This window comes from Pogona vitticeps, chromosome 3, assembly GCF_051106095.1.
Source record: "Pogona vitticeps strain Pit_001003342236 chromosome 3, PviZW2.1, whole genome shotgun sequence".
NCBI lineage: Eukaryota > Metazoa > Chordata > Lepidosauria > Squamata > Agamidae > Pogona > Pogona vitticeps.
The window spans coordinates 98,676,611-98,699,388 of NC_135785.1; the positions used below are offsets into that span (position 1 = coordinate 98,676,611).

The 22,778-nt window shown below is 41.4% G+C and overlaps 1 protein-coding gene across 4 annotated transcripts; it reads right to left on the bottom strand.

Moving 5' to 3' along the window:
- Positions 1 to 1,158: 1,158 nt before the first annotated feature.
- CDK1 (cyclin dependent kinase 1) lies at positions 1,159 to 22,768 on the bottom strand. 4 transcript variants are annotated; one of them, XM_020814725.3, is made up of 8 exons: positions 22,664 to 22,768; positions 19,723 to 19,777; positions 18,569 to 18,725; positions 10,108 to 10,231; positions 8,115 to 8,285; positions 6,449 to 6,612; positions 4,805 to 4,946; positions 1,159 to 1,501 (listed from the first exon to the last, which is right to left on the bottom strand). In XM_020814725.3, the coding sequence occupies exons 2-8, from the start codon at positions 19,757 to 19,759 to the stop codon at positions 1,385 to 1,387; spliced, it is 912 nt and encodes a 303-aa protein (XP_020670384.1). In that variant the 5' UTR covers positions 19,760 to 19,777; positions 22,664 to 22,768; the 3' UTR covers positions 1,159 to 1,384. The 4 variants fall into 4 exon arrangements, with proteins under 4 accessions (XP_020670384.1, XP_020670383.1, XP_020670382.1 ...); XM_020814724.3 differs by lacking the exon at positions 22,664 to 22,768 and adding an exon at positions 22,518 to 22,628; XM_020814723.3 differs by lacking the exon at positions 22,664 to 22,768 and adding an exon at positions 21,676 to 21,822.
- Between the last annotated feature and the right edge of the window lie 10 nt (positions 22,769 to 22,778).

Here is a 22,778-nt window from a genome sequence, read left to right on the forward strand (position 1 = left end):
AAAAACAGGCAAAAGGATCCAAAGCAACACAGATGAGGAACAAGTTGCATCTAGGGCTAAAGTCAATTGTTAGTTCCAAGTACTCTTTGAACAAGTGGGTCTTGTACAAGTGTTGATGTAACAATTTCCATTCAACAGTGGGTGTCCTCTAATTAGGAATAACAGTTGCACTTAGCTCTCAGTGACCATGGAATGCCTACTGTTATGGGGAACCCAAATGTCTCCTCGAAAGACATGGCTGGCTTGAACTCCATAATCTTTGCAACTGTTCTAAGTTTTGTGTCTTAAACTAGAGAAATCACTAGGCTTTTAACCTCATCGTGTTTGCTAAAATAAGGCCAGATTTGCCTTTGGCAACATTTTTTCTCCACATTCTTGAACAAATTTTAATTTTCCCAGTCTTGATCAAGTTGTCTCACTCCTATTTTTAATAAGAAAGTATTACATAGGCCTTTGCTCCTGCCATTCTGTCCTGAAGCACAACACTTCCATAGGATGGATCTAAGTGAGTACAGTGGTGCCTCGCTTAACGAGCACACCGTACAACGACGAAATCGCATAGCGATCCCTTTTTTGGGATCGCTAATGCGATCGCTCAACGTTTTTTAGATAGGGCAAAATTTGCGAAGCCCCGACAATAGCTGTTCAGCGGCCAAAATGGCCACCGGAAGCCCGGAAATGGCCCAAAATGGCCACGCGCAGCTTTTTCGCGCACTCATTAAGCGAGGGGAGGGCGCGAAAATGGCTGCCGGCCATTAAGAAGCATCGCTGAACGGTGAGTATTTGGCCCATTTGGAACGCATTAAACCATGTTTAATGCGTTCCAATGGAATTCCCTGCCCCGTTCAACGATGCTTCAGCATAGCGAAGGTTAATCCGGAACGGATTAACCTCGCTATGCGAGGCACCACTGTAGTTGAAATTCATCGAAGTGGACCAAAGTTAGGACAGTGTGTAAGGATTTCACCAAACTTGATGACTGAATCTGTTCCTGTTGACAGCAGTCTGTACTTGTTTACTTAGCACCTTCTTTGCTACTACTTATTTTATAGTATGCAATTCCATTTGCATAATTTTGCTCTGTGTAAATGCTGTTATCTTATTCCTTCCACACTGCTAATAGTTTTACCAGCATCTTTGAAAGGAACAATTCAATGCTAAATTTAAAGTTTTTATTTATATAATAGTGGGCTTCATTAACAGTTTACAACTTTATTGAGTAGTGAATATGTTAATATTTACATTCAAGAGAGACATAAACCAGAGCACTCTAAAAAGGGCTACAGTTATAGGATAGGACAAGACAGACATATATAAAAAAACAGAGATACAGACAGTTTTCCTTTGTTTCACTTTGAAGACCTCCAGGTTGCCTTAAGGGAGGTTAGCATTTTTTGATTCTATTGGCTGGAAGTTTGGATTTATCCAAGTCATCAAAGTATGGATGGTTCAGGGCTGCACGGCCAGAAATCCTCTTTGCAGGATCATATATTAACATTTTCTGCAAGTCAAAATAAAGATGAGTTAATAGGGCTAACAGGATAGGTTGCAATCACTGTTTGAGCTACATCAGAATTTCAAGATGTGTAGGTAATTCTGATCAACAGAATAAAGTCATTTATCTCATCAAATAAACAAACAATTTAAAAATCTCTGACATTTAGTATAGATCAATATCCTTGGTTGGATTCTTGGCATTTGTCTTATAAACTAGTCCACTCTGACTGTTTGGGATTAATCCACCATGTTCCACTAATGTTAGGTATTTTAAATGTGGGCAACTGCTCGTGCGTGCGTCCCGGGGTGTGGGTGGTGTATGCACACAGGTGCGCATGTGTATGTGCATGTCGCTGTTCCTTCGGCCCTCAAAAATGTTGAAAATATCCGGTGTGGCCCTCATCGTCAAACGTTTGGAGACCCCTGATTTAGACCATTATGAATTCATGCCTCATAATTTACACTGGACAGACTTCAAGACAACTTGGATTAAGAATCACTATAGAACATCTGCAACTGCAAATTGCAAGAGCTCTCAATCCAGAATTGTGTATGTCATCCCCTTGCACCCAAATCCTTTACATTTTGTGAACTAGAACACATAAGACCCAGCCTGTATCAACAAGTTTCTTTTGTTTTTCCTTTTTCTCACTTTGTACTACAGTTTGCCTCATGCCACAATAGTTGGATACTGCCTCTTTAAGTTCATTCACATACATAGCTGATTCGCCTATTTTTCAAATGTCTCTGCATGGGACTTTACAACAGCCATTTATAGTATTCTTTAATGTCTAGCCTGTTATTGTGTCCGGTTGCTAAACATACGGCTTTCTGTTAACGTTTCACTCTATGTAATAATTTCATCAATGCCTACTATTATAATAATAATAATAAATGTTTATTACGGTCATTGACCAGCAAAAGTAAGATACATTTTTTAAATTAGGAGACATAAAAACAATATAAAAGCATTAAAAACACTAAAAACACCAAAGCACTAAAAGCATCTATATACATATATACATCTTACTAGATATCTCCTACCTCCCTATCATAGGCCATATCTATGGGCTATTACAGCTTATTTTAAAGCTCATATAGCCCATGTGATCATTAAATGGTGTACACCAATTTACAGATTCTATAGCTGCGCTTTAGGTGGAACCTTTCCTTCACGGATTTTTATTGCAGCAGCACAGAATTTAGCAACTTTTGTCAGCATATCTGAATTAAGCCCAATATATCTGCCAGGGCATCGCCCTGTCAGGAAAAACTGTGTGTAGTGTGCCTCTGATCGTCCAGGAAATGCCCTTATGTAAGGGTCAACATGGACTTCTCGAATGTCAGAGTAAAAAGCACAGTGAAGTAACACATGGGTGATAGATTCAATCTCACCAGAGTTACAGGGGCATAAACGCTGAGTGTAAGGGGTGTTGTTATACTTCCCATCCTGGACTGCTGACGGAAGTGCATTGAAGCAGGCCAGAGTAAGAGCTTTGCGTTGTTTAGGTGTTAAGGGTAAGTAGAGATATTTTGCCGGTTTGGGTGGAAGCAGTGCGTTGTCAAGTATAAACCTATTTCTGATAGTACCAAGGTCCTGCTGCCTTTCTGTCTCTCTCTCTCTCTCTTTTGTTGTTGTTGGAGCCTAAACAGCTGACAAGAGCAGTATCTTACTGATGAAGATCAATGAATCAGGATTACTGTTTTGGTTCTTGATTGCTTATATTTTGGCTTGTTTATTTGCTCGTATTTGGTCTGTTCTTGCACAGCAGTTTGTCTTTTTTTCAGCTACACTCCCCTTAATTAGAGGCTTCTGGGACTTCGGAACAGAACAAAGCAGAAAAACAAAGACACATGCCTAATTTTTAGTTTATTACCAATTAAATTTTCAGTTACTGCAAAGAAAACCTTTTCAGGACATGAATTGCCATTCCTGAGACCCATTTCTTTGATATGTCTCTTCATAAAATACAAGAGCAGGTGCAAATCCACCTAACCTGATTCAGGTGGGCATAATTTATGTAGCAGGCACTTCAGGCAGATACCTCACTATATAAAGCATTCAGTCCAGAGAGAGAGACCGAGACCTGCCACAGGTATATTAATTCCTTCGTCCTTCTGCTAAGGGTACCTCCCATTACTAGCATAGATACCACTATGTGGGCCTCTGTGTGTGGTCTCACTGTCTCTAGAGCTACACTCCTTGGCATTTTCTTCCTGGTTAGTGTTGCCCAGGTTGTTTCTATGGCCGGTTCTGGGGAAAGGGGGTTGTTTTGGGTAGGTCCTGGGTTGGAGGTCAACGAACTGCCAACCGGGACATCTGTATCCCTGTCCCTTTCACAGCCCCTTCTTTATTTATACAAATTCTTAGGGTTCAGGAGCCTCTCTCTTAGGAATTAATGAAAAAAACACAAAAACAACACAAAGAGCTTTTTCCAGGTTCCGCCTCCCTCCATTCTGGGGAGGGGGAACAAGGAACAACCATTTATCCATCATGCAATAGAGGTTCATTCTTGCAAGCGATTAAACATTTGTGGAAACAAATGATAACAGAACCACCCTCTAGTTCCAGTGTAATAATTATGCAAGGCTGGAATGTGGGTGGGATTGAGAACTGACAGCAATCACATTTTTGTAGGCTTGAAAAACCACAGTGAGAGAAATACTCTCACATGAATACAGGACCACGTAGTGAAATCTGAACACAAAAAATGTGATACAACTTTGTGGAGTTTGTGATTAAAGGTGCAATGACCACTGGCTCAGCTGGCTTTACAAGTCACTAGAAAAATCCGCAGAAGAGAAATTCATGAAGAAAAAGTCCCTCAATAGCCCTCAGCCACAACTAAGTAGAACCAAGGCAGGAGATCTATAAAGCAACAGTAGTATACATAAAATACAGCTCCAGCTATCTAGAACACAACAGCAAAGGAGGGCTTTTAACCATCATGCTATACTGTGGCCTTCTAAGAAGCATCTCAGTGGACACCTAGTTAAATAAGAACTTTAATCTGATCTAGCAGAACACTTCCCAGTATTTTACATTATGTAAGTTAATACAACGTAAACAAATAAACACCTTTACCCTCTTGTGGAATCAGGACTTTGAAGCATTATTTTTGTATTGTAGTTTCTAAGATCCTGAAAAGCAATTCATCTGCATGTACCAGGAGCCAATGACACCCTTCGCAATCTCGCTTTACTTATTGGACAAGCTTATTTATCTTATCAGCTACGTGGATACTGAATGTTTCAGCCACATGGAGCAAAGTTTAACTTGCCTCAGGACAATGTGTTTTGTACTTACAGAGAGCAGGTCTAGTCCATCCTCATCAAGGTTTTTGACATGTGAGGCCAGACTGCTTGGTTTCCACTTGGGGAAAGTGTTTTTGTAATCTTGCAAGGATTCTACCTCAGGCCACACATCATTGTTGGGTGTCCCCAAAGCTCTGAGAGAGAATAAACAGAGTTGACTCAATAACCTTGGGTAAACTGCCACTGAACAGCTTCTGCTGAACAGTTATTGCAAATTCCCTAGCAGTAGGTTATAGCAGCAACACACAAGAATCCCATGGATCATGGCATCAATGACAGGGCTCTGTGTTCAAATCCTCAGCTTCTGAAGACATATCCGTCAGTAAGACTGGTGTCAACTGAAGCAACACCTATTATTTTATTATTTATTAATTTGACTTCTACCCCATCTAGACCAAAGGTCTACTCTGGGCAGCATTACACATCTTTTAAAAACAGTGAAGTAAATTTTTTTATGGAAGTAAAACAAAACCTATGCTGTCAAACTAAACAGCAGAGCAGCTGAACACAATCTATCACCATCCCAGCAGTCTAAGCAACCAATCACTCCACTGCATCCAGCAGCAGTCCTCAGAACAGGGGTCTTGACCAAAATTCTGGGCCTGGCTGCAATGCCAACTCCATAGTCATTAGTCTGTACCAATAGACAGAAGTGGGTGAGCTGACTCTCCATCAGCTCCAGCCATCATAGCCACGAGCCAGAGTTAATGACAGCTAGAACTGAACAACAGCTACAGGGCCACAAGGAGCCCAATTCTGACCTATTCACATGTAGAGTAGCTTACAGAACCAGGTCATTTAGGAGGGAATTCTAAATATAACTACTAGTAAGTTAATTCTGAATTCAGTATGAAATAACTCCCAAGAAAGTAAGATCCCGCTTAATTCAGAACCATAACAATACAGTGGGGTCTTGACTTGAGAACTTAATCCGTATTGGAAGGCGGTTCTCAAGTCAAAAAGTTCTCAGGTCAAATCTGCATTTCCCATAGGAATGCATTGAAAACCATTCGATCCGTATCTGCTCTTTTCCGTCCATAGAAACTAATGGGAAGCTGCTATTCTGCCTTCGACCACTAGAGGGGGATATTTTGTTTCTTTTTTTCTTAGGTCAAGAAAGGTTCAGGGAAGGCAGAGAAAATACAGTCCAGGCAGTACCAGGCAGTCTGAAGACTCCCAATCCACTCTCTAAACGCTGGGAGGAGTGAGGAAGCAGACAGGCACCCTTTTCACTGGCCAACAGTTAACTGAAAGTTCACATTTTGCACTTTCCCTGCCTCCCACGTGGTTTTTTTTCAGTTCTTAACTCAAATCTAAGTACGTAACTCAAGTCAATATTTTCCTATGAGAGTGGTTCTTAAGTCAAAATGTTCTTAACTCAAGCCGTTCTTAAGTCAAGACCCCACTGTATGCATATCATTTAGCAGGTGGCCATCACACATCAACAAAAAAGATACAGTTCTTGGTTCATTGCACAGCAAAGATTAAATTTACATCATTTGAAACTGACAGAAGGCAACCTTTCAACAAAGAGTGATCTGAAAGCATCAGCCAAGTACATACAAACTGCAGCCTTATGAGTCATAGATAAATCTGTGGATTCATGAATGCATCGGTCCATCTTCAGATTAGATACCTGAAGATCCTGAAGAGCTGATCAATTTCTGAGTCTCCATGGAAAAGCGGTTTCTTTGTTGCCATTTCAGCAAATATTGTACCTATGCTCCATATATCTACAGGTGTAGAGTAACGTGCAGAGCCTAACAGCACTTCTGGGGATCTGTACCACAATGTTACTACCTAGCACACAAGGAAGTGGTTATTAGGAGATTTTTAAACAGAAGCCTGAAGCACAAATCTGACATGCTTTGAAGGAGCTTATAGATGTTTCATAACAATCCCATCTGACTCCAACATCCACCATGCCATATTCTCAGAATCCGCACATCAGTTCTGGAAGTTGCACCTTTTTTTAGCAGCACAGCATCTTCTGATCTTTTATACAAAAGAAGATCAGAAGATTCCGTGCTTCTGAAAAGCAAGAGACAGGGGGAGGAGAAGAGGTGTACTGTGGCCTGGGTTGCAGCCGTAGCAACTGCCGAGAGCTGAAACCAGATACCGCCTGGGCGGATACCAGGGTCCTCCCGTACTTGCTAAATCTGTAGTCCAGAATTGATTATTTACAACCTCATTTATATCCCACTTTTCCTCCAAGAAGTTCAGCCCGTTTTATCCCCAGAGCCACCATGCAAAGCAGACTGAGCAACTGCATCCTGCCTCGGACCTCTACAGGAGATTCACGGCTGAGCGGGGCACCAGTCTCCCAAGCCCAAAGCCAACATTATGGACTACACCATGTTAGCTGGTGTGTGGCAAGAAAACACCATCATATGGAAGGTGTATATGAAATGCTCAGTAGGTTCCAGTTGTCTAAGGGACCGACCAGGTTACAGCATCGTTTCCAGGAGGAAGGCTCAAATGTTGTGGAAAATTTAAGTCTAGAAAATATAAATTGTGGCAGGAAAATTAGAGGCGCCCATTCCATTGCTCTATCGATGGAAGGCGAAATTCTTTCAAGGTAAATCTGCCTAGCACAGCATGTTGGCAAAGAGCAAAAATGAACAAAACCATGTCTTTCCTTTTTTTTCCTGCTCCTTTTTTGCCTCCCCCACCCAACAAGCTGCCAGGAAGGTGATGGATCCCTCTCTCCAGAGGTCTGAACTTTGAACTGCACCGTGGCCTGTTTCCAATTAGAAGGCTATGTACGATGAGTGAGAGTTTCATTTCATTAAAACTAAGTCTCACCAAATGGACGGGGCAAGTCAGTGGCATCAGGAGATGCAGAAGGAAGCAATTCTTCACTCAAACCACAGAAGGATGGCATTTATTACAAAAGGAAATAGTGAGGGGGACAGCTATTCACAAAGACAGCCAAATGGAGGCTGCAGATGCAGTGCACATCTATCTGCCAGGGGTTGGTGGAGATGGGACAGGAGAGCAAGCAGAGAGGTCAGTTCCCCTTGTGTTCTGCTTGGGGGCTTCGCTGAGATTTTAGATTAGCCACAGCAGGAGACAGTCCGCTGGACTAGAAGGACTTTGACGCTGATACAGGAGCCCCAGTGACATGCTTAGCAGCTTCTTAATACACAACATTACATGTAAAACAATTTCATCTCTTATGAAGCACCCAGCTATTGGAACAAGAATCATCGTCATCATCGTGTGTCATCAAGTAAATTCTGACTTATGGAAACCCTTAGCCTGTTATAGACTTGGGGGTGGGGGGAGGGAGCCAACCTTACCTCGTGTGTGTAAACACGCACAGGGATGCCAAATGCTCGAGCCAGACCAAAGTCAGCAAGTTTAATGACTCCATTGTCATCTATTAACAAGTTCTGCGGCTTCAGGTCTCTATGCAGAACTCTTCTTGAATGACAGAACACAATACCTTGCAAGATTTGGTATAAGTAACTCTGAAAGAACGACACATTGAGAAGGTTGTTACTGCAAAAAGCAAGCAAGCAAGATCTACTCTCAAGATGGACAACAGAAAATGACACAGGAGTTACTTTTAAGCAAACCTCACCAAATTGTAGGGATGAGACAAGAGTGTGCACTGTGGGTGGAACTATGAAACAGCATAAGGAGAGGAAAGATGCAGGCAACTCCATTAGCTCTGCTGAGGCCACGTTCCACACAGATTCTCCCTTCATATCTTCTATCTGGCAGAAACTATTCCACTAGGGTACATCAAAGAAGCAGGGCCAGCAACAGACATGTCAGCAACATCTGGAATTTTTTCTACATGGACCACTTGTATTCCAGTTGATTCTTTTGATTTTCATAACTCAGAGTAGTTCCTGAGTTTGTTTTCACCCCTGCTCCTCCATCCTCATCTCCTTTGTGCTGTGTCTTTTTAAGTGTAAGCCTGAGAGCAAGGACTACCTTATTACTGATCATCGTAAACCGTTGAGAGCATTCCCCAGCCAAAGACTAGAATATTTTGACTCTGCATCAAGGGGTGGGCAACCTATGGCCCTCCATCTAGTTTCGGAAGACCTGGAAAATTCTTTGGCAAGAGCAGTCTGCTCTCAGGGAGAAATAGAGAGAAGGGTGACAAGGGACAGCAGAAGGGCTGCCCCTTCCACTTTTGATTATTCCTGAGTGCAGCTCCTAACAGAAAAAAGGTCCCACATTTTTCCTCAATTAAAGGGGGGGGGGAGAATTCAGTGTCACGTTCAGGTTTTTACCCCACTTTTCCTTAAGAAGCCATAGCAAATTAGGAACTAAAGGTCCAAAATGAAACATCCATTTAGGCTGAGAAAAAACACTTCTTGTCTCGAATTCCTGTTTGAAACTTGTCCATAAAACATTTCCACGACCTCTTAGTTCCACGCCTATTGCAACCAAAGGAATGTACAAATGCACATGCACACATTCACCCCTTACTCTCTTCACTTGGGGTTTAAGAGATTGAAGACTTCTTTAGAATGGGCACCTGTTTGTTTCTTTTGCTTATGAAGCTGTTAAAAACATCAGGTGGATGTGGTTGGTAAAATATGAATTTCTCATTTGGACTCTGTTCCTTGTCAGTAGTTGGTTTGGACTCCAATGCTGGCAGGGCTTGGGGGCCAGAGACTAAAATAGGGCTCTTCTCCTTCCTGTGTGCACTGCCAGACTGCTGGCGAAGTAACACACTGGTGTTCCAGAGGCCTGAACTGATCACTTGCACAGGGCTCTTGAAATGTCGCTATGGGGCCACTCTATATACAAAGGACTGTAGACAACACTGAGGTCTATATTTACTGAACCTCGTATGCGCTACTGCATTCCCAGCTCATTCATAAGCATAATTTTGTGCAGATTATACAAAAGAAAGTTTAGTTCTGAAATTCAGTTAGCAATCTAAAACCTCATTACTTGCTCCCATTTTCCTTCTATATTAGTACAAAACTATTAACCTACCCACGAGACACAGGAGAGTATAAAAAGTAACCAAAGACTCCCTGCCAACCAAATTATATTTTTAACATTCATATCCAAGCTTTTCTTACCAAATGTTCAAGAAGCATCAATCACTATCCTGCTCATTTTGATTCTCACAATTACTCTGTAGAATTCAGAGACTCTGATTGGGCCAACGTTACCCCATAAATGTCATAGCCAAGTAGGGGATGAGATTAGTCTCTCCAGTTCTAAGACCCGAACCACTACACCAAACTGGTTCTCAAATCCTTATAGAAAGGGTTGCAGCAGTAGTTTCAAGGAGTGTGATTTACAGTATTGTTTCCATACCTTAACAAGCATACGATCCAAGTATTGCCCGGATGGGATAGAATCCAAGTACTTCTTGAGATCCATAGAAAGAAATTCAAAGATAAGATAAAGCCTTGAGTCCTGCATAAGCACATCCTGAAGACTAAAGAAAAGAAAAACAAAAGAGGTTAAACCTTTCATGAAGTTTGTTACAGGTAATACCATGTCATCTCTGTCTAACTGGACAACCAGGAGACATTTTATTGTAATTAAATCATCTAAAGCAGCCCTGGCAACATACCACACTCAGAATCCCACATATGAACTTGCTGGAAATTAAAAGTCCTGCAGGATCCATTAAACCACTGGTTCTTAACCTTGGGTTACTCAGGAGTTTTGGACTGCAACTCCCAGAAGCCTTCACCACCAGCTGTGCTGACTGGGGTTTCTGGGAGTTGCAGTTCAAAAGCATCCGAGTAACAAAGGTCAAGAACCACTGCATTAAACCACAGCCACATATTTCATGATTGTGGAAACAGGTGGGTGCGCACTTATACCAAATTTTAAAAAGAGGGCTAAATGAAGATACCCCTATTTAATTATCAAAACTTAACCTATTTCAAGTGGATATTCATAGTATAAGGGATGTACAGTATAACTGCAGGTTAAACCGCAAAAGCCTCTATGCTGCAAGGTCAGAAGACCAGCAATCATAAGATCGAATCCACACAACGGAGTGAGCTCCCATCGCTTGTCCCAGCTCCTGCCAACCTAGCAGTTCGAAAGCATGTAAAAATGCAAATAAATAGGTACCACTATGGTGGGAGGGTAACAGCATTCCGTGTCTAGTCGCACTGGCCACAGAAACTGTCTTCGGACAAACGTTGGCTCTATGGCTTGGCAATGGGGATGAACACCGCGCCCTAGAGTTGGACACGACTGGACTAAAAATGTCAAGGGGAATCTTTACCTATTCACAATGTAACATGCGAAATCTGTACTTATATCTTCTAAACTTGAATCTGAAGACCTATTGTCAGTTAAAGTTTCTGTGCCATGTAAAACAGCAAGTTGTGCAAACTTTGTAAGAACACCAATAGCATTCTGATCAGCATGTCTGACATACTTTACAACCTTAGAAGATTGGAAATACAAGAGCTAAAGGGTGAGCTGTTGCAATCCTGCTTGAATGTTTTTACAACCATGGGTATAAATTCTGAAGGCTACAAAGAATCAAGTAAATACTAACTGGGCCTTTTTCCTTCTCTTTAAAATGAGATGACTAAGGCCTTTCATTAAAGAAGGAATTTTAAAAAATAATAATTATAGGAATATGCTTGGACTGACAGTGACACAGGAATCCACTGGCTCACATACCATGACTATATAGTTTCATTTTGTGGAAAAGCAATGAATTCTCGTTATACCTTACAATAGGTAAATTCAATATCTACCACTGCTGTCTTTCCTTTCCTTTTATTAAGTCACATGACACACTTCCGAACTGTACTATCTTGCAATGGCCAAATAATACATATTCTACAGCTTCCTAGTAGTTGCTTAATTAAGTCTCTAATGAAAATAACACATAGCTACTTATGTGTCTAGCAACATCAGTGATTTCAGGACTCCACACTTCTCAGCAAGTTAACTCAGAAAACTTTTGAATTAAGTGGGTGCAGTTCTCTACAAAAAAAAGTTAGTTGTATTCAACTAATTCAATTTGTATTATATCAAATGTAAATAAAAGCATATCTTTTCACAGATCTTTGGGTTAGGCATGAAGTATAACACTACAGTGGGGTCTCTACTTAAGAACGTCCCTACTTAAGAACAATTCCACTTAAGAACAGCTCCATTTGCTAAATTTTGCTTCTACTTGAGAACAAAAATCCAGATAAGAACAAGAAAAAAAAACTTTCCTGCTCTTTTTTTAACCTTAGGTCATCTTAGGTTAAAAAAAGTTCTCCCCCTAGTGGTAGAGTACGTATTAACCAGCTTTGCATTAGTTCCTATGGGAGCTAATGCTTCAATGTACGAATGCACCTCTACATAAAAAAAAACAGCCAGAACGGATTAATTGGTTTTCAGTCCATTGCTTCAAAATTAGCTTCGTCAGAAGTGATTTTAACACTGTTCCCTGACCTAAGGGGAAAAAAAGAAAAAAATCCCCCTCTAGTGGTAGAAGGCGGAATAGCAGCTTCCCATTAGTTTCTATGGATGGAAAAGAGCAGATACGGATTAAATGGTTTTCAATGCATTCCTATGGGAAATGCAGATTCTACATAAGAACTTTTCCACTTGAGAACCACCTTCCAATACGGATTAAGTTCTTAAGCAGAGACCCCACTGTACTTCTTAAGTGCATGCTTTAATGTAATAAAAGGAAAGCTGAAAACAGTGTCATCACTCCATTGCGTGCCTAGATTCCTAGCAGGGTCACCTAAGACCAAACACTGAAAACTAAGACATCAGACTAAGATGCACCCAACCTCTTCAGGACTGACAGGCATATCATCATACAAACTGATACTTCATCCAGTGATCAGGTGGAAAACCCCTCAAGGACAGCTACTGTATAGCTGCAGTAGCAGAAGGTGACACTGAAGGGGCTTTCAGACAATGGCACCAACATAGAAGCTAATTCTTGTTAATACTGCACAGAAGGCGGCAACGGTAAACCACTTCTCAATATTTATGCCTCAAAAACCCCATTAGACCATCCAAACTGAACAAGAGATAGTGCTGGAAGATAAGATGCCCTAGGTGTGAAAATACTCAGCTAATGGAAGAAGGATAAGAACAGTGAGTGCTGTTAACTAAGCAGCTAGTTCAAAACCCAAATACATTATTGTTGATGTGCATAGGACAAAAGGATATAATGTAACATGTCACTGAACAAAATCAGCCTTCGTGGTAAGCCTACCAATATAAATGTAATTCATGCTCTAACAACCGATAATGTAGAAGAAATTGAAAGCTTTTATTCAAGTGTCCAAGAATAACTTGTTCACCCATCAAAACAGTTTGAGCTGATCCTCAGGGATGTTTGGGATGTAAAAGTAGGAACTAAAACAGACAGAGTCAAGAATTAGGCGGTAGACCACTTGAAAGAATTATCTGAAAGCAATAATTTGTTTATAGCAAATATATGTCAAAGACAACCAGAAATATGACTGTATGCATAGGCATCACCAGATGGCCATTACAGAAATCAAATACAGTGGTGCCTCGCTTAACGAGTGCACCGTATAGCGATGTTTCCGTATAGCGATCCCTTTTTCGGGATCGCTATACGGAAACATACCCGATCTTCGCAATGGGGAAAACCCGCATTGTGAAGATCGGGTATTGCGGCGGCCATTTTGGAGCCGCCGAACAGCTGATCGGCGGTTCCAAAATGGCCGCCGGAAGCCCGGAAATGGCTGCCGGCAGCCGTTTTCGCGCCCTGCCCTCGCTTAGCGAAGGCGTGAAAATGGCTGCTGGCACCTGGAATCCTCGCTGAACGGGTAAGTAACAAAGGTATTGGAACGCATTAAACGAAGTTTAATGCGTTTCAATACGTTTCCCCTACCCGTTTAGCGATGATTCCGTATAGCGAGGGTTAATCCGGAACGGATTAACCTCGCTATACGGGGCACCACTGTAGACTATATCATCAGAAGCAGAAAATGGAGTTCTATCATCTCTGCAAAAACAAACAAGACCAGATATGAACGGTGGTACAGATCATGATCAGCCATTCATATAAAAACTACAATAAAGTTGAAATGGAAAACTAAAACAATCACAGTGCCAAAATATGATTTAACCAACACTCTTTAAGAATTTAAAATCCATGTAAAGAACATATTAGTACAGTGGTGCCTCGCTTAGCGACATTAATCCATTCCGGAAAAAACATTGCTAAGCGATAACATCGCTAAGCAAAATTTAAAAGCCCATAGAAACGCATTAAAATGTGATTAATGCGTTCCTATGGGCTTAAAAACTCACCTTAAAGCGAAAATCCTCCATAGCGCTGCCATTTTCTCTGCCTCTTAAGCGAGGAAAAACAGCGGGTGGCCATTTTGTTTTCGCGGTGGCCATTTTGAAACCGCCGATCAGCTGTTTAAAAAGGATCGCTTTGCCATGATCGCTTCCCCCAACCATCGCAAAGCGAAAAAACCCTATAGGGACCATCGCAAAGCGATCACAAAAAGTTAATCGCTAAGCGATTTCGTCACTCAATGGAGCGATCGCTAAGCGAGGCACCATTCTACAGTGGTGCCTCGCTTAATGATTACCTTGTTAAACGATGAATTCACTTTACGATGAGGTTTCTGCGATTGCAATAGCGATTGCAAAATGATGTTTAGATAGGGAAATTTCGCTTGACGATGATTGGTTCCCTGCTTTGGGAACCAATTTTTCACTAGACGATTATTTTGAAACAGCTGATCAGCGGCTCTAAAATGGCCGCCCGCTGTGCAAAATGGCTCCCCGCTGTGCTTTAGGATGGATTCCTCGCTTTACAGACACAAAAAATGGCCACCCCTCTGGAGGATCTTTGCTGGACGCCAAGGTATTTAGCCCATTGGAACGCTTGAACCGGTTTTCAATGCATTTCAATGGTTTTCATTTCACTTGACGAGGATTTCACTTAACAGCGATTTCAACGGGACGAATTATCCTCGTCAAGCGAGGCACCACTGTATTATTAAACTCAACTGGCCATGAGCCAGAAGAACTGCAGATTGAAACCAGAGGTATTATCAGAATGCAACAAGAGTTCTTCAATACTTTAATTTTTTTAAAGCCTCAATGGATGACTGATGTAACTCTTATATTTGTCAAAGGCAGGCAAGAAGCAAAATTTAAAGGTGTCAGAAACAGTCAGAATTTTAAAAGGCAACTTTTCAGCAGGTCATCTGCAGGGGGAAAAAAGTATTATAATCATCATTGGAAATGAATTGATACTAACTGTTGGAGTAATGGGAGCCACAAGATCCCTTCCACATATTGAAGAAATCAAAGGGAAATTCAAACTTAGATAAGGAATGTCAAAAGATCTACAGGGGAATATATTTCTATGTATAAAATGAAAATGGAATATAGAGAAGAAATAGCAAGATGAAGAATTCCTTCAGGGAAGACTCTCTTGATGAAAAAGCTGCAATTCTAGAAAGTGAAGTGAAAACTGGTCTCAAGTACAGTGGTACCTCACAAGACGAAAATAATTCGTTCTGCGAGACCTGCCGTCTTGCAAAATTTTCGTCTTGCAAGGCGAGTTTTCCCATAGGAATGCATTGAAATTTAATTAATGTGTTCCTATAGGGAAAAAAAACTCTGAAAAAGTCACTTACCAGGTAGGGAGCTGGGGAAGCACCATCGCAGGACTGCCGGGGGACCTCTGAAAGCGGCGATCACGGTTGCAGGGGACCCGCCAGTCCTCTGATGGTGCTTCCCCAGCTCCCTACTGGTGACTTTAAAAACAAAATTCGCATGGGAACGCATTAATTAAATGTCAATTCCTTCCTATAAGAAAATTCCACCTCACAAGACGAAAATATCTTTGTCTTGCAGGGCACCACTGTAATTGGAAGAAATAAATCATTGGGAATAGATGGGATAAATTGAGCTACTTCAAGCTACAAAGACTGCAACTATGACAAAGTTTGGAAAACAGAGCAATGACTCAGAATGGAAACTTTCAAAACAAAACTGCTTCAGAACAAGCATGGGGGAGTCATAACCAGGAGAGATACAGACAATTAGTCTAACAATAGATCTGTTCTCCATTGTGGATAATACTACTTCCCTCTCCCAAGCTTTGGTGGCCATGTTGCCTCAATCTGAAACAATTACTGAAACATAACAGGCAACACAACATGGAGACATACACTGGAAGAAGATCCTGACCAATGCCCTCTCTAAGCTGTGCCTGCTGACCCAGAGCTCCATCGGGCCTATGCACAGGCAGCTGGTTTGTTTACTTCCAGTTTTGAATGAAGCCCTTTAATTTTGACATCATTTCAGAACATATATTCCAATCACCAAATCAGTTATTGCCAAAGACTGCAGTAACTTTATGACCATTGTAGTAATTTCCTAGGCAAGCAAAGTGAAGTTTAGGATTTTATAAGACAGACTTCTACCTATCCGGAGCAAAACATGTCAGATGTTCAACTTGGGTTCAAACTAGGAAGAAGCACTTGACATTCTGTTACAAATATACATTGGCTACTGGAGCATAACAAAGAATTTCAGAAGACGATTTGTATGTACTTTACTGAGTACAAAAAGCCTTTGTCTTTGTACATTATAAAAAGCTGTGGGTTGTTCTAAAACAAGGCGATGCACCACATTTGATTGCCCTGATGCATAACCTATACCCTGATAACAAGGCTACTGTTAGGACAGAACATGGAGAGAAAAAACTGTTTCCTACTGGAAAACATACAGGGTCTTATATTAATTTTTGCTCCAAAAAATGTATTAGGGCTTATTTTCAGGCGATGTTTTATTTTACAGTCATGTTATCTCCTGGTTGCTGCACAATGGTGGAGGGTGGGGTTTCACTTAACTGGGGCTTATTTTGGAGGTAGGGCTTATATTACCAACATCCTGAAAAAAATCATACTAGGGCTTATTTTCAGGTTAGGTCTTATTTCCAGGCAACCAGGGTAAAAGGAGTATCGTTTCCATCTCTGTTCGACTTAGTTGTGGAACACATGATACAAAAAGCTAATTAACTTCAGATGAAAGTGAAGTGAAAATTGATGGAAAAACATAGTAATTTAAGATATACAGATGACCCTGCCAAAAACTGCATAATGACGTAACACAAAGATTAACCATCTCAGTTTCTTCATTGTCAAAGACTTTATACATTTAGGTTTGATCATCAATCCAAATGAAGACTACAGCCATGCAATCAGAGAAAGACTGAGATTTGGAAGGACACTATGAAGCAACCAGTAAAGATCCTCAAGGGTCACGGAATGGGTCACTGGAGACCAAGGCCAAGATCATCCATAACATGGCACTCTCAATTACTTTCTAAAGATATGAAAGTTGGACACTGAAGCTGATAGGAAAAAACTGACTCATTCAAAATGTGATGTTAGATAACATAATAGATTATAAGGAAGACAGATAAGTGGGTTACAGAGCAAAGAACCCCTGAACTCTCATGTGAAAATAATTGAACTGAAACTATTGTAGTTTGGGAATATCATGAGAACATAAGGCTCACTAAAAAAAGAAAATGCTACGAATATTGGAAAGTAGTAGAAAAACAGAAGACCATACTTGAGATGGATTGACTCAATGAAAGATGCCAAAGAAAAATTTGCAATACCTGAGTAGAGCCACTAATTCTCAATATTAGATCACCAAGAACTGATAATTTTAACACAGAGATGGGTTACATGTGGCTTGTAGGCAGCATTCTTACCTGCAGCTTTATTTTTGCTGACCTCAACAGAATCTGAAGAATTTGAGGGAGGTAAAGGAAGAAATATCACGTAGCCTGAACTTTAACAGGAGATTCTGCTTAATTCAGGCAAATGGTAAGCAAGAAACACAGAAACTTTTATGAGGAAGGTCACCGACACAAAATTAAGGTCAAATAACCAATAGTAAAAATAACATGCATGATCCAGCCAAAGCTGAGTTTTATGAGTCCTACTGATTTGAAAAAGATATTTATGCTTAAGTCTCCAACTGAAAAATGTGACAACTTTAAAGGTGGTGAAAATAGGAAGCCCCTCCAAATTATTAGTACTATAACCCCCAATTGAGTTATCAGCACTGTATAACACTACCATTATGTCAAAGACATTATATTTTTATGTTTGTTCTGAAATACCAGCAAACAAAGTATCCTCTAATTCTCACCCCCTGGGCAGGTCTCTGCCTCTCTCACACACTACTTCCATGTGCGCACAACTCCATCCCCCCCTCGTGGGATTGTTGCAACGGGAATCAAAGGGGCTGCGTGGAGGAGGAAAAAAAGCTGCATGGGGGGCAAAGTCACATGCACAGTTGTGTGTCTTAGAGGGAACCTTGCTAGCAAGACTTAAGAAACGCAAGTATTTGTAGCACGAAAACAGCAAATCCAGCATTACCTATTATACTAGGAATGGGTCATACAACCTTCCAAATATTGTCAAACTGCAATTTTTCATCACCATTGTCTATATAGGCATGGCTGCTGGAAACTGCAGACCAGCAATACTGTACCTAGTGGGTCAAATGGTTGTTGTGGGTTTTTCGGGCTCTTTGGCCGTGTTCTGAAGGTTGTTCTTCCTAACAGTTCTCTGTGGCCGGCATCTTCAGAGGACAGCACTCTGTGCTCTGGTTCACATGTTACACACCCTGGTTTTCCATTGCCTTCTTGAGACATATAGCAAATTCCTTTGTATGCTTAAACCGAATTTCAAATCATTGGGTACAAACAACAAAACATGATGGGGGGGAGAGATCCTCACTTTCAAAGTCTAAGTTATCTACTTACCAAACTATATTGGGATGATGCAGCTCTTTTAACAAGGAAACCTCTCTGATTGCAGTGCTCGGAACACCTTCTTCATCGCTCTCTAATCGAATTTTCTTCATAGCAACGACCTGACCTGTAGCTTTGTGTTTGCCTTTATATACAACACCATACGTGCCTAATAAGGAGAAAGAAGTGAAGTTTAGTGCAATGTCATTCAAACAAATGATGCAAGCTCTACAAAGCTAGCCAAATTAAAAATTAAACTAGTTTTAAAAATGCTATTTAGCCACAAAATCCTGAAAAACTCATTTTATGATTTTGAATACCAGTGTTGATGACAATGAAAATGATAACTAAGCTGAGCGCATAAGCACTTAAGTATTTTTCAGTAAACACACACACATTTTCTGGCACCAGCTTTAATGAATAACAAAGCCTGATAATAAAACAAAGAGTTACAGCTTACATTATTTCACACTGAATTTACAGGACCTCGGTGACCTTATCAACCCTCCCATCAAGCAAAACTTCTGATTTCTTGAACTATAGTTTTCTCCTACACATTAACTGAGCAACTGCAGTTCAAGGATTTCCTACAAACCATATCTGATTCAGAATTGATATCTTGGGTTTTGGAGTTCCTGAACCATAGTTGAATCCTGGGGTGTTAAATCATGATTCACCCAGCTGCCACCATCAACATTTGAAGCTTGCCACTTTATTCTCGAATAGCCCTAAAGAATAACACATGGAAAGTAAGACCCGAAGTACACATGATGTATATGCTCCATTATTAGAAGTCCAATCCTTTTAAGTGGAAAGAAGAGTTGTGAGGGACATTAAGTTGGGTGTAGGGAGGCTCTAATGTTGTCTCTTTATCATAGATCTGGTATGACCACCAGCATCCAAAAACCTGCCGAAGAGAAAAAACTCTCAGACAAGTTAGGTTCATAAGCATTCCCTTCCATAGTTGACACTTTGAGTGGAGTCCTACGTCATGTGTAACTTGATTGTAAACTCAATTGAAATCAGAGATTTATTTCCATGTATCCAGGCATAGACTAGAAGCACAAAACGGGCCTATCACAAAATCACAGAATAACTGAGTTGGCAAGGGCCTATAAAGCCACAGAGATCCACTGCCATCTATGTGTCACATTTTAAGTACCTACCTTCACCAATCTTTTCTATTTTTGTGTAGTCATCCATTATGCTGTGATATTAGACCTGAAAGAGAACAAACACAGTAAGCATTCTAAAGTGCAGGTGCATAATAAAATATAAAAAACATTCTCCCATTGTTTCCAAAAGCTATCTGCTAATGCGAGGTGATGTGTACACCTATTTCCTGCACAAGCAGTAATAAAGAGAGCTATAAATTAAGTTCAGAGGAAGTTACTTTGTTCCTTTGCTGACTTATAAATGATCATTTCCCTCTGTTAGTTCCAATTTACTTCATCTAGAGTAGTTCAAATCTAGGCTAAAAGGCTCAGGATTCACATATAAAAGGCAAGCCATAGCTATTACCACTGCATACCCATGCTTGTATCTAGATGTTGCAGCTATTTTTCCTTTTATTTTAAGAAGCAAGATGAGAGCCATTCTAAGCAAAGCAACAACTGCACACACAAATCTGCATCCAGCAAAATGCCAACCACCACCAATGACCCTGAGAACTATCTAAACACTCTGACATGGTCAGTAAATGTCCACTTATGTATGACCAAGGACAGAAATAATGATAGATATTCAACATACCATTTGTGCACCATCTAAACCCACAGGACAGGAAGAAATAACACCTCCACTCTGACACTTTCCCCCTTGTTCCCTCCAAGAAGGCTAGTGTGCATCTTGTTAAAGGAAGTCCCATAGAGTACCCTGCAGATTCACTACCACTTCCTCTTACGTATGTCTGACAAAGTAGGATTGTCCATGAAAGCTCACATTAAAATATAGCAGTCAGTCTTTAAGGTGCCAAGACTCTTCTTTAATGTTCTTTTGTTCTTGCCCGATATGCCATCTATAAAGTGGTTTTTGTGTGCACATAAGGGAGATGTACACTTACATGATGCATCATTGTTACATCACTATACAATTCCTGCTTCCTTTCATTTATTGGTAGGCATGCTCTTTCCAAGCTGGGAAGATAGCAACTTTGGACAATATTCTACCCAAGGCCTTTCCTTTCCCTAAACTAGAGCAACATCTGCTTAAAACATCCTGCTGAGACCATCCAAGCTTCCAGTCCCCCTTTTGCTAACAGGACTGGCAGGTACTCAATGCCTGCTTGTCAAACCCTCACGTTCTGAGACGGGTGAAATGAGGGGCAAGACCAAAAAGAAACAGGTGAGTGTGGACCAAGGAGGATGAATGATTCCTAGTCACTGTCAGATACTCACCAGGATCTACTCCAGAGTAGACTTACAGGTATGTGTGTGAGAGAGAGACTTCTCTTTCCCAGAAATGCTCTCTGGTTAAGAAATTAACTCCATCCTGATAGGGGGCCAAAACCAGATTTACTTTTTGAACTACAGATGTTCCAGCATCTCACCCTTCCACTAGGGCTAAGGGCTCCCGAGTTTTAATTTGGCTTTCTTTTTAAGTAACTTTTCAAAGTTCTGCTCATGGATTACAGGTCCAGGAGAAAGAACTAAAACCTCCCCTTTCCCCAAGCACATACACACACGAGAGAGAAAGAAAGAGGAAGCACATGCAGGCAAATCCAGTCGTGGTCATAACGTTGAAGAGATAACGTTACAACTGACTTTCTCAGCAACCACAAAAGTCCGATTCGCAAATCTAACCGGCAAGAGGTCTGGTCGTGCTCCAGGGGGGCTTAATTATTTATGTTTAACTAAATCCTTCATCTCTTTCAAAAGTAATACTAGTGATTCAATAAGGTAAAAAAAAATATTTGTAGCTAACTTATTTTAATTTTTTTAAAAAAAATTCCTAAGATTTCTTCCCCCCCTCCCCCCACGAAAGGCTCCCTCAAAGCCACGTGCACGGCCCCAGCCTCCCCCAAAGCAGGCTCCTCTCCCTTCCGTCCCCTCCCCGCAAAAGCACAGCCCCTTACCCAGTCCTACACACGACGGCACCGTCCGCGCATGCTGCCTCCTTACCCACGCAGCCTCGGCCACGCTTGCTCGGAGCCGTTCCTCTCTCGCCTGCCTCCCCGAGCCAACCAAAAGAAAGCTTTCCCCCCTCCCCTTTCCCCTTAGAAGAACGGAGCGAGCAGACGCCGCCACTCTCGTCGGCCGCTGTGAGAGGCCGAGCGAGGAAGGGATTCAAATTAACCGCGCTGAGCCGACTCCAACGCGCCAATGGGGCCGCGCCGCTGCTTTCAAAACGGCCAATCAGCGCGCGCCAGGGACCGGCGCCAAAGCTCTGCGGAAGAGCGGTCGAAGCAGCTTTCAGGGCGTTCGGGCCCCGCAACCCAAATGATAAACAGGCGTTAGGACGCTTTCTCCCCCCCCCTCTCTCTCACACACAAACTTGGCACTTAGCCAACTTATTCTTCCTTCTTACTGAGATGTTCACCTGGGTGATTCGGTCAGATCTTAATAAGCAAAACGCTTTATAGTTTTACCAAAGGCAGCAGAATGTCTGCTTTTTTCTGTTTACTAAAGAGGAGTTCCATACGGAAAACATTTTCCTTCAAAAAAAAAGATAACATTTTGTGATCTTTCGGGAGCGTTTCTCCCCAACCGAAGCCAGCACGGGGTGGGATGCAAACGTTTCGACGGATTTAATTATGTCATGCAAACAAAATGATGAAAATCTATTGAAGGGGCTCCTGGTGTGGCGCAACAGTTGGAGGCACAGGAGACCTTCCACCACAAAAGTTGGCAGGGGAAAAAAATCAGGAAAAGGCGGTAGGGTTGTGGAAACAATACAAATGCAGGCGCAAGTGATACCTTTAAACAACTATTAAGAATACTAAAAAAAAAAAAACAATAGTGACCTTTCGCTGATAAATCTTCAAGGCTGTGCATCAAGTTCTTGCGGCTGCTCAGCTTTTGATACTGGCATGCTGCTTTGTACTCCAGGTCCCAGCATTCTCCAGTCGGGGAGTTCCACCTGCCAGAGAGAGACCTTAATTGTGCTCACCTGGAAGAAGGCCTCCGGCCAAGCTCAGGCCTAGTTTCCCTCTTGGAAAAGGAAACTGCTCCTACTGCTGACTGAGAACTCCCAGTATGTACTGGGGCAACTTCCTTTTCTAACC

Bases quoted from the DNA above. Each gene is read 5' to 3' on its own strand.
- CDK1 (XM_020814725.3), bottom strand. From the start codon at position 19,759: ATGGATGACTACACAAAAATAGAAAAGATTGGTGAAG. The intron at 4,947-6,448 runs GTATCTAATCTG...ATTCTCTCTCAG, and splicing joins CAGCTCTTCAGGATCTTCAG to AGCTTTGGGGACACCCAACA. The intron at 1,502-4,804 runs GTAAGTACAAAA...TTTGACTTGCAG, and splicing joins ATGGACTAGACCTGCTCTCT to AAAATGTTAATATATGATCC.